Below are 12,045 nucleotides of genomic sequence, written 5' to 3'. Positions count from 1 at the left end.
ACCTGAAATTAAAAAAAACATCCAGTGTGAATGAACATTTCATAAGACTTTATCCTGATTCACTTTATGTTGGTGTTTAAATCATCCACAAACTGCATTTTGGGGTTCATTCTTCCTAGATTTGTGGACTAAACTCTCTAATTGCAGTCAAAAAACATACAAAATCTAAATATGTAATTCAAATTCCAGTTTGTCCAACATATCCATCCTCCTACTGGGGTTTCATGACTCAAACTCAAACTCAAACGCTGTTTGTTCCACTCAAAAATACATCAGCGTAGATTTCATTCAGATTTTTTTGGAGCTGTCAAGTTGACTCTCTACTACATTTCAGTCAGCAGATGTCACCAGAAGCCTCCCATTTCAAGTGGACTTGCGTCATTGTCGCTTTATGACTCCTGTCTCGACTGGCTGAGTAGACTCTGACTACCTTCTATGGTGGAAATGAGACTACACACACTCACCAGGCTTTCTGGATGCTAGTCACATTCCCGTTACCCTGTAGGGTTCTTTGATGTACAGAGGTGATGTGTGAAAAAACATTCTCTGTGAGTCCTTAAGCTGTTAAGAAAATGTTCTTAAGGGGAGCCAGGATGGCTGAGTGGTAGAGTCCTCACCACAGCAGCCCCGGGTTCGAATCCGACCGGCGGCCCTCTCTGCAATGTTGTCCCCATCTCTCTCTCTCCCTTTTTCACTCTCACTCACTCTGTCTCTCAATAAAAGGCAAAAACAGCCCAAAAAATAACTATATAAAAAAGAAAAGAAAATGTTCTTAAGAAAAATACAATGTCCTGATCTTATAATTGGAAAAAAGAGAAGCAGACCAGTCGTTATTTTCTTTTCTTTTCTTTTTTTTAAATGCATGACTGGGCTTTTTAATCTGATGTATGGACACGAAGTTGTGATGACAGTTTGCTGCACAAGTGTTACTTCTCTTTAAAGCCAAAGAGAGAAAAGGGAACTGGCACTGATGGAGAGGACAGATAGCGTGGCGGCAGCTGGATGAGGCTGACACACTCCTCTGGTCTGGAGGCAGCAAGGCGTGACCGAGTCCCAGCACTGACGTGTGGGGGCGAAGAACATCCACATTCACACACAAAGCTCAATGCACCGACTTAGTTTGAAGTCAGAACTAATTTTTATGTGTTCACCTAACTTCCCCACGTACACTCCAGAAGAAACAGAGATTCCTGAAGTCTGTCATATAGCAAATTACCACAAGCCCTCAATTTGAAGCTATATTTTGGCCTCTTACAGATAAATACCATGTGTGGAGATTTACTGGCACACAACACTTATTACCATCTATTCCGTGGGTGAAGTGAGAGTTTGTAGGAAGGGTAAAACTTTTGATTAAAATAATTCTCTCATCGAGCCTTCTTCCAGTTAAAGTAAGAAGAAGCAGTTTGTTTAGGGTGGGACCTCCTGCACTGTTTTTAAGGTCATAGAAACCATTTTGGGACCCACTGCTCCGAGGGGTTTGGAAAATACGATTAATTCACTATCGTGCAGTAGCACACTTCCCCCAGCAGATGGGGGCTGGTGTGAATTCATTTCCTCACATCCAGGGGAAGAAATGGTGAAGTCTAAATACTGTGATTATATTAAGAGACAATCCTACAACAAAGACATGTGTCATTTGGTTTTTTACCTAATGTTTGACCTAAATACTGGTTCATCCTCTTTGTTCCTGATTCAATGTAACATATTAGCTTTAACATGCTTTCAGCAACCGCTTACATTAATTTAGACCTACCTCAACTTTCATCTATCCATCTATAGATACATACATATATATATACACACACGCCTCTGTTTCGTGTCAAAATAAAGTCTGCAAGTCTGTAAGCCCTTTCTAACTTTGTTTGACATGATACCACTAGGGAGTGAGAAACCAACGCATGGTGCAGAGCGGTGTGATGTCTTTTGAAGCCTTGAACTGCACTATACTCTCAAACCACAGCCCAAAAGGAGACATGTGACCTTATAGATAATAGGATTTTTTTTTTCAGCAGTGTTGAATTGGTTAGTATTTAAGAGGAGATACACTTCTCTCAACAACGTGCAGGTGTGATGGAAGGAAAAGGTTCTCTTTTATTTTTTACACATTTACAGAAATAACAGGAAAAAAACCGACGGGTACAAAATAAACGCATTCATTTTTGCTACTTTGTCACACATTTGAATGTATATATGGCATATGGCTATATGAAATAAACAGTGGCTACAGCAGGGATCGTTAAGTACAAATGTTACTTATGAAAAGTAAATAGACTACTCCCGCATAATCACTTTACAGATCATCTTCTCAGATGACTACAGTATGACTAAGAACACTCTGTCACCCATCACACTCCTATAACGTCTCTCTAAATGTCTCCATCTCACACACACACACGCACACACACACACGCACACACACACACACACACACACACACACACACGCACGAGAAAGAGAGATAGCTGCTACTTCGTACTTTCATTTCTGATACTACTAGGTACTTAAATGAGTAAATTGGTGTGTTCTCATACAATGTTATCTGTCTGAGCATATATATATATGTGTGTGTGTGTGTGTGTGTGTGTGTGTGTGTGTGTGTGCGCGCAAGCTTGAATGTCTGCATGAACGAAATCTACTTCAGTTCTAGGCGGTGCTCGCCGCGGGCTATGTGGGAAGAGAACTCGTAACGGTCTCGACTGCGGTGGCCGCACATGTTGCACTCGAGAGGGTCACGGAAGCCGTGGCACCCCATGTGGATGGTGAACATGACATAGTCCAGGAAGATCACCCTGCAGTGGCCACAGGGGTACACGGCCCCGGGTAGAGCCCCACCCTCACCGTCGGCACGCGCCACCCGTAAGGCCTCCAGCGGTGACAAGGAGATGGGCTGGGCGTGAGGGTGATGGATGCCGTTCTGATGATTCAGCCCCCCAAGCAGGTGCCCTAAGTTGTACATGACAGGCTGGGACATCTGGGAGCCTTCATTGTGGAACGAGTCCACGCCGAGGGTTGGCTGGGTGGCGTGGGGGAGACCCAAAAGAGGCATGCCCATCTTGTGGCCGTTAGTGAGGCCCATGGCGCTGACCTCGCTGCGGCTCAGCTGGATGGGGTAGGGCCTGTGGGAGGGAGCCGGGTTGCTGTCTGGCCCCGTGGGGATGGCTTGTTGCTGATGGTGCGCGTCAGGCCCCGGGGAGCCTGGCGGAGGATCCTTCACATCACTTCGGTAGACCAGCTCCCTGTTAAAGCTCAAGTCCAGGCAGACACCATTGTCGCCTAGAGCGGCAGCATGAGAAACGAAACAGTACTCAAGACTCCGCAGGAAGAGGTTTCACATAGTACATCCAACGGCGTGACCAGAGAAATACCACAAGCAGCAAGCAGCAGTTAAAACAGTTATTGCTTACAGATGGAAATAAAGTGTAATGGAGATCCTTACAGGACTCTAAGGGGTCGTCACTTTGGCGTTGATGTGAGGCAGCGAGAAGAATGCGCACCACCGGGGGAGACACTGTAGAACACTGGAACGTGCCAGGTTCCCAGGTCAGAAGGAGCTTTAAAGCATCAGAGCGCCCTCAGCCAGCGGTTGAGCTCGGAGGCATGAGAGGACAGAGGGCTGGGAGGAAGCAGATGAGGCAGACGAAGGCCTCTAGCGCAGCTGCACCACAAAAGTATAGACAGAGAGGCACCTGCTCACGTTTCTTGCCTCCTGCCTATTTTCTCTCTCTCTCTCTCTTTCTTTCTGCGGTTGCAGACATTACTTCTCTTTTCCCCCTGTGGTTGTCATATTGAAAGATCTCACTTCATTTGTCAACCTGATAGAGAGACGTAGGAGCGCTTCTTTTTTTTTGCCAATACACACACGTTTTGCAAGCAGCCTGAAACTTGATTGCAAACTACGACCCAATGTTAAGCTTAACCAGATAGCTGAGAGCCAACTATTGAAATCCTAGTACTTATACACCCCCAAAGTCAGCCATTTACTGAAATACGTGCCAATACCAATATATCTTTTGGTCATTTATCACTCAGACAAATGATCTGAGTTAGATTTTTTTTTCTTTTTACACGTATCCATCTATTTAACCATGCATGGTTACTAATACCCACCTATTACACATTTCGCGCAGAGAATTTAGGACAGTGGAGGCCACTCTGTGGTGTGTGCAGGCATGAGGCAGGCGCTCTGCCCTCAATTCCTGTTTGGCAAGAGATGGAGGCCAGCAAAGACAAACAGACAAACAAGTAGCTTAGACAGACGACTTGAAATTGTGTACGAAACATGGATTCTGTAAAAGCATAAATGCAGAGCAAAAAGCACAAATTATGTAAACTTTTCATAGCTGCACAAAATAATAAGAGTTTAAGAAAAAAGTCGATAAACAGGTGGGCATTGACAGATATAAAACAATCAATTAAGTAGATGAACATATGAATGAACGTTATTTTTTAAGAGCTACAACCAAACTCGAGGTCAGTGCCTCAGTCGCTTCGTGTCCGCGGTGCGTGTTGAGCTGCTCTTACCGGTAAACTTCTGTGGCATCGAGCTCTTCCGTTTGGCTACATTGCTGGCGAGCCTGTCGAGCAGCAGAGCACGCTCAGTGCCCATCTGAGTCCTGGATGGTTGGCAGTCCTCTGCTTGACAGCAAGAGAGAGAACGTTAGTGCAACACGACCTTGACAAAGCATACAAGTAATGGCAGTGCAACTGTCCACCTGTCAAAGCTGTTGAGGTTGTGAAGTGAAGTCAAAAAAAAAAAAAAAAAAACCTGCAAAATACACCAGCTGCTTGAAGCTGAGTCACACTGGGAGGAACAAGATATTTATTTGAGATCAGAAGTTCCTCTGACCTCACTTCCTGGTGGGGTTTTACTTCACCAGTGCAGGAGAGGAGACCACAGGATGAGGATGTACTTCCTCACCACTACGGCACTATCAGGCATAAACTTACGACATTTGGAGACCACAGAAGCACAGCATTGTCTGTGTGTCGCAACCGTGCAACTGTCCCGTCAGTATGTAAAGGCATTTTTTGTGAACACCTCTCCTGTTAATGTGTAGACATTACAGTTTTTTCAGTGTAATGTGTCGTTTTGTTATTTGTATGTATGAAATCGACGTTTTTTTAAACTTTGCTGCATTCCTGGCAAGGGAGACTTTATCTCAAGTGATGCTATCTGGTTAAATAAATAAGACTTTGAGGGTGTGCGTGCGTTGAGTGGCTGGGCTGAAACATGTGCCCTACATATTTGCCTTCCCCTTTGTCACTCCAGACGTTAGAAGCGGTCTTCATACACTGTGCCTCCAAACCACAGCCGCCATAACCTATTTAGCTGTAATGATGGGGTAACAGTCAAAAGCTCATTAATTTAATGAGGCTATAAAAAAAAAGGATCTGCTAGCAATAACCGCCATAATTGCGCACTCCATATGTGCAAACGAGTTTATGTAGATTGTGTAGTGTTCGGGTCACATTAGCGGTCGTTTGTACGTGTGTGAAGTGGGTGTTTTTGCGTGTGTCTGTGTTGGAGTTTTCAAAGATGTGAACACTGTCGGCTCACCTCTCTCGGCGGGGCCTTTGCTCTGGATGTACACATGGCACCGCTCTCGGTGCTCTTCGAGGGAACTTCGCTGCTTGTAGCTGCGACTGCAGTGGTTGCACTTAAAGGGTTTCTCCACTGTGAAGAGGAGGAGTTTCAAAACACTGTCTAAATGGTACAGCGAGTATTATTTTGCATGGTTTCATGCAAAACTGGCAATGTGCACCCAGAGACCGTGCAGCGCGTCTATAGGTAAAAACACGTGAACTGAAAGTGAGTACACCGGCGCCACATGAGAGTTCACGGCAGGTTGTTACTGGAAAAAGCAATGCAGGCTCAGCAGACCTCATGTGTTAAGAATGAAAAGGGGTTAGAAACCAACACGAAGGAGTGAGAAACCAACCAACACGATATCGTACACAGGTGCGTTTAGTATCAGTGCATATCTGCTTCACATGTGAGTGACTATGTGGCTGTCGGGTACCAGAATGGGTGCGCAGGTGCCCGCTCAGAGCATCGCGGCGACGGCAGGCGTAATTGCACATGGGGCATTTAAAAGGCTTCTCCCCAGAGTGCAGCTTGATGTGGCGCAGCAGGTTTCCCTTCTGCGTGAAGGAGGCGCCGCACTGAGTGCAGTGGAATGGCCTCTCACCTGAGAGAAGGGAAAACACACCGTGAAAAACAATCCTGCATTTTAACAAATCGTCCTTAACTTATCAATCAGACTGTATTTTTTATTTCATGTGAAAGTGCCACTACTGTCGCTGTGCATTCACTGTGCCTGGGTGGCGTTCGCAGCTTCGTAAGTGGACATTTTGTCACAGCGCTGGAGTTGATGTGTAAACTTTTTTTTCTCTTTAATGATTTACAGAAGTTAAACCTAGTATGACAACGCATTCTAAAAAAAAAAAAAAAACACAGAATCATGCATCATCTTTGAAAAGGGAACAAGACAACATCCACTTTGATTGTCAGAAACCTAGAAACAAACGTTGTCACAACTGAAACCACACAAATACCAAGAATATTGTGCACTTAACTTCCCATGTCAAAAAACACAGCATCAAAACTTCCATCTGAAGGCGGCATTATTCACAACGGTCAACTCTACTCATGAAATGATGGCTGTCTGTGTATTGAGGATGGGTTCCCACGTGGCTGACAACAGTCCTCCATGGTGACAAATGTTACTAAGTGTGGATGGACAAGCTGATTTTCCAGACTCTGCTTTAAGCCTGCACCACATACACGTGTGAGTTATTGCATAATTCAGGTCAAAATAATGACTGTAGATGTACTATGATGTGGTGACCTATCTGCTATTGCATATGCTTCATATTTGAGCGACAACAGAGGATATTTCACAACCTTTGGCTGTTGCTAGCACTGGTTAGGACATGTGCGTCATGTACGATGCAGACTTGCGCCTCCCTAATCTTAGTTATTCCATCACACATCTTGACCTAGTCAATACGAGGCCCCTATCTCCCATTGCTATCAACAGAGTGATGATTGCGCAACTGTTGTGTTTGAGGTCAGATGCTTCAGCTGTGTTCCTGTGTTTTACCCGTGTGGCTGCGCTTGTGCACAAGCAGTACGTTGATGCTGACGCAGGACAGGCCACAGATGTCACAGTTGAGCTTGCCTGTCGCCTGGATGCGAGGGGCCGCAGCTCCAGGCACGTAAGTCCCTTCCGCATCAGCCACCCCTGCTGCGTGGGCGTCTGGCAGGCCTGCACCGTCGTAACGCGAGTAGTCCACCAGTGACAGGTCCTGCGGCTCATTCAGGGTATCTCCCTCTTCATCCCCCTCCCTGTCCCTCTCCTCATCGTCGTCGTCCTCTGTCCTCTCCTCATCAAATCCTTCCTCTGTCCCGTCCTCACTGGACCCCTCGGCTTCCTCCTTTGGCACGATCTCTTTTTCAGCTTTTGGATACTGCTCACCGTCTTCCATCTCCTCTGCCTCTGTCTTAATCACATCTAATAGAGAAGGATCATAATAATTGATTGAGTGACATTTGATGTAAACACACATGAAATTACTGCAAATTGTAATAAAGAGATAAAGACGTACGGAGTGACATTTAGTGCATATAAAACAGTTGAGGTTTTGATCTCACTTCCAAATAAGGCACTAAATGAGCTTGATGAGAATGTAAAACGCTGTCACGTCTTCACTTCTACATTTGTATTTATAACTGTCAGTTTCATATTAGTACAAGCACATCTCCAAAGTGTGGGTTAGCTTAATTTGGGCCGATGTGTAGTGTCACAAAAAGATTCAGAAGATGAGCACTCGAGATAAGGGAAAAGCATTTCCTCTGAAAACACAGAAACTAGAACCGGGGCAGGAGAGAGAGCAGGCGCCTCGAACAAACAACACCAACTCCTCATCTGCTTTTAAAAACAGATTTCAGATTGATCACAGATGCGAAATAAAAAAATGTTAACGTACACCAAAAGGTGCTCCACCAGCCCGCAGAGCACTAATTCCTTTTCATTTCTACATGCTAGTTTTATGCCTGTTGTTTTTTTGGACCATTTTCTTCCCCCCGCTGTAGGTGAGACCACACAGGATCTGCCGAACTCTATGTAAATGTCTCAACACCACGCTGTTGACACGCAGAGTCCCGATGCCCAGTGTGTAGGACCTCTCGCCTAGCCTCTTGCTAGGTGTCAACATACTCATCTCCATCCAGAAACCACACTGTGGTCTTGGCGGCGACTGGTGATGAGCTGAAGAGTGGTGCCTTGTATTGTTGAAAGCGCTCAGAGGTGTTATGGAAACTTGCAAACGTAGAGCTCTGAGAGGCCCGATATAGAGTCCAGGGTCTCGGTGCAGTGAACCGCAGGCTGCGCATCAGATGCAGAACAGACTTTAAGAAGTGCACTCAGTGGTGCAGATGGGTGGCAGTCAGAAATAAAGAGGAGAGAACTGTCTGTCACATCATGTTCTTTTTTTGTGACAAAAGGAAAGACTAAGGCCACAAGTCTGAGCGACTACAAAAATCTTGCTTGGTGCGATCAAGAATATCTGACAATGTTAACATTATATCAGTATAAGTCATAAAATACAACATCAGACCGAGTTTGACTGCCAATGTTACGGCTCGGACTCCATCCTAACGGATTAAATCAACTCCGACAATGATTTGGTCATTGCTTTGCATGGAATGACACTTCACGACAAGCAGCTTCTACTGGATGAATACATACGTGGACCCGCCACGCCGTCGGCAGCGCACTCCATTCCATTCTCACTGAATGAGTTATCTTCCCTCTCCTCTTCCTCCTCCTGTGGTTTCACATCTGCAACATCACTGCAAACATCTGAAAAAAAAAAGTGACAAGACGTGCCATGTGCCAATAGTTTGCATTACTTTTCGTTTCGTTGGGAGGACTTGAACTTGTGAAAAACGTGTCAGTATTAGAATAACCGAATATTAAAAATCCCTTCACAAACAATACATGTGCAGGAACACAGTCTTTACCATGTCTGCCTACTGCGCATGGGTGTAGCGTCTACAACCATGTGCAGGAGGCAGGATGGTGGCAGATTAGTGTGCAGCCTGATCACGTACACTTTCACACTAACGACAAGGAATCAGACACTCACCCATCCCCGTTTCCTCTGGGGTGGTAAATTCAGGATCTTTGTCTGTGTTCATGATGAAAAAAATGGTTCTGTGGCAAGGAATAACAATATTTATTGATGAGGGATAGTTTGGAATCCAAATAAGTCTAATCAGGTCAGGTAATAAGAGCAGAGCAATAATGAAGACAACACTCCAACATGGCGTTTGTGACATTAAAGGTACATTTCCCCCCCCAAACACTAATATACCTTTCTAAATGTTCTTGAGACACTAAAAAAACGCTTCCTTACTATTTCTACAAAGCATATGAAGTGAAAAGAAGCAACACTTGCACCTCACTGTTCCTGTTGGTTGGACAACATAAAAAAAAAGTTTCTAAAAAAGAAATGGGGGTAAAAGCCCACGGTTGATTGCTCGACCCTGTGACTACATTTAGCCTTATGAGAAAGAGATGATGTTCACTGCACATGTACTTCCTGCCGGGTCTGTGCATGGGAGCAAGTGTAAACGCGCGTTCAACACCAACAGCCAGTAAGACTCCCAACACGTCTAGCCAAAGTTAAAATATGATTTAGAAATTAAAAAATGTAGCCCTGCACCTTTTTAAAAACACTTCAGAAACCTTGTATCCGTTTTCATTTAACTAACAAAAACCCCAGAGTATGGATACTTTTACAATTTCATATTATACGTGTAAAATTATAACAAAAACCTGCAGAGTTACTTAGAAGTTTTCATCACTTAAAGAGCCGTACCTACATCACATTCAGTGAAGAAAACACAGCTATAGCAAACTTTTTAACAAGCTCAAAATGAAATGAAATTGATGAAATTGAATGTCCACACATTAGAATTAATTCCAAGGTACATTTCCATACTTTGTTGGAAGATAACACATTACATAACAGCACATTTGAGTAAAGATGAAATGATCTGACCTGCTTTTTGCTCAGCACCCAGAGGAGACTGCTCTCGCAGTAGGAGATTCCACACTCCGCCACTGGACTTTCTCTGAATATGGAATATACGCAACGTCACTACGGTAAATTTTTGGAGAGATCCCTTAAAGGAACAGGAACTTATTTTGAACACGGTCGAGCAACAAAGACCAAAAGCATGTTCACACAGCGGAGGGGCAACACCAATGATTCCCTCCTCCTTACCATTCCATGATCATAGCATTAACATTCCTTCTTTAAACCCTAACATGTAGAGTCTATAACAATATACATGGATGGGTGAAACAAAGACCTGATTACGGGTACGACACTACATCGATTCAGGAGGGCCACATGGTTCCTTACTTCCATTGAAGGAGCTGTCACTCCATCTTGTGGCCAAATTTGAAAACTACTTTTCATTTCAACTTTTCACTCCCCACTAAATAAAATAAGTATGTACAATTAAAAAAATATATATCCTAAAGGGTTGTAGTGTAGCTCTTTCAACAAATTCTTTGTCATTTGAGTGAGATGCATGACCTTGTTCCTGTTGAATTTAATGTACTTAAGTTGCTATGGACAAAAGCATCTGCCAAATGAGTATAATGTAATAATGTAATGTACAAATAAATGTTTTTCTACAACTACACACACATCTTAAACTTAAAACATTCATTTTAAGGGAAGGATAAATCAACTAAGGTATGCATGGCAAAAAAAATGCCTAGAAGTAGCAAAATAACAGAGAGAGATAGATTATTTACAATATTGACTGTTGGATATTGGGGTACCTGGTGGCCTAGGGTAGTGATTCTCAGTGTGGTCCGTGCCAGATGTCTGCAAAGTAATTAGCTTTCATTTCCAAAATTGTGCTGTATGATTAAAAAGTACACATTTACTTTTGTAGATCATTTGCTCAAAAAACAAAAAACAAAACAAAAAAACAATCAAGCTTTGGGCCAATAGAAAGTCTGAGAAAATTGTGACACATGTCACTGTCATGAATCATTCAATCACTCAAGGTGCAAATACCTGTTCCTGCTGCTTAGCTAATTGGCCAAACTGTGGAATTGCAACTTCCATCACACGATGCCATTGGGCCCAAAAATACTTTCCACCATAGACATTGGGAAAGAGCTGTTTTTTTAAGGTAAATCAACTTAACAGGAACTTTTGAGCCCTAATGTATATTAGCTCCTGAAAGATGTAAATTGCCAAAAAGTGAGTTATTTTCCTTTCTCAGGGGTGGGGTTAAACAAAACACTTGTGTATGCCCTCCCCTGAATATGGAAGAGCACTGGAAGATCTGGGTAATTTTCGTCTCACTTTTTTATTGTCACTGAGCGACTTTCATAGAAATGATCCTCTTCTGGTTCATGTCTGGCCAGGGACTAGTTGCATGTAATTCCCCATCAATTTCCCCTCATTTCATGTCTTCTCTCTCTGGTACTCATACAGGCATAAACTGTCCTGAAAAGAATGGATGACACATTTAACACATCGGTTGTAATTATGTTAGAACAATTTACAAGATACAAGCTATAGACACTCAAATACAGCTCATTGGCGAACATCAAACACCTTTAAAACAGCGTTGCTAAGCTCTGAGTAACCATCCTGAATGCACCCAATTACATTTCATTGTGCAATCCTGGATTGTATAATGACAATGATAAATCCTTGAAACACACACACACACACACACACACAGAGTAAAACACCTCATAAATGACACATAATGAAACTGCTGGCTCTTGAGAGCTCCAGGACCAGAGAGCATCTCCTCTCGCTACCAACTGCTTCAGCACATTGCTATGTCAGTCAAGCTATTTTCTTCAAGTTCACCAGATGTAGATTTTCTTTCAAATATTTGACTTACAATGAAGAAAGTGGCTGAATCACATGTGAGGCGATTGCTATGTTGACTCATTCCTCATCATTTACCAAGCAGGGACAAATGAGGAATCTGGG

The 12,045-nt window shown here is 43.5% G+C and overlaps 1 protein-coding gene across 3 annotated transcripts; it reads right to left on the bottom strand.

Annotated features, from left to right (window-relative positions):
• Window positions 1-2,069: 2,069 nt before the first annotated feature.
• Window positions 2,070-10,220, bottom strand: LOC311008296 (zinc finger protein Aiolos-like). 3 transcript variants are annotated; one of them, XM_084001838.1, is made up of 8 exons: window positions 10,072-10,220; window positions 9,154-9,221; window positions 8,754-8,867; window positions 7,107-7,517; window positions 6,024-6,191; window positions 5,561-5,677; window positions 4,525-4,638; window positions 2,070-3,276 (listed from the first exon to the last, which is right to left on the bottom strand). In XM_084001838.1, exons 2-8 carry the CDS (start codon window positions 9,203-9,205, stop codon window positions 2,636-2,638), a joined length of 1,617 nt encoding a protein of 538 aa, XP_083857964.1. In that variant the 5' UTR covers window positions 9,206-9,221; window positions 10,072-10,220; the 3' UTR covers window positions 2,070-2,635. The 3 variants fall into 3 exon arrangements, with proteins under 3 accessions (XP_083857964.1, XP_083857965.1, XP_083857966.1); XM_084001839.1 differs by having other exon boundaries at window positions 4,525-4,635; window positions 10,072-10,219; XM_084001840.1 differs by having other exon boundaries at window positions 7,185-7,517; window positions 10,072-10,207.
• Between the last annotated feature and the right edge of the window lie 1,825 nt (window positions 10,221-12,045).

This window comes from Eutrigla gurnardus (genome assembly GCF_963514095.1).
Source record: "Eutrigla gurnardus genome assembly, chromosome: 3".
Taxonomy (NCBI): Eukaryota; Metazoa; Chordata; class Actinopteri; order Perciformes; family Triglidae; genus Eutrigla; species Eutrigla gurnardus.
This window is presented reverse-complemented; position numbering and strand designations above follow the sequence as displayed.

What these genes read in the sequence shown, in the direction of transcription:
- LOC311008296 (XM_084001838.1), bottom strand. Translation starts at nt 9,205, where the DNA reads ATGAACACAGACAAAGATCCTGAATTTACCACCCCAGAGGAAACGGGG. An exon ending in CGACGGCGTGGCGGGTCCAC is followed by an intron (nt 7,518 to 8,753) that starts GTATGTATTCAT and finishes CTTCTCTATTAG; the next exon opens with ATGTGATTAAGACAGAGGCA. An exon ending in GCACAAGCGCAGCCACACGG is followed by an intron (nt 6,192 to 7,106) that starts GTAAAACACAGG and finishes CCCTTCTCTCAG; the next exon opens with GTGAGAGGCCATTCCACTGC.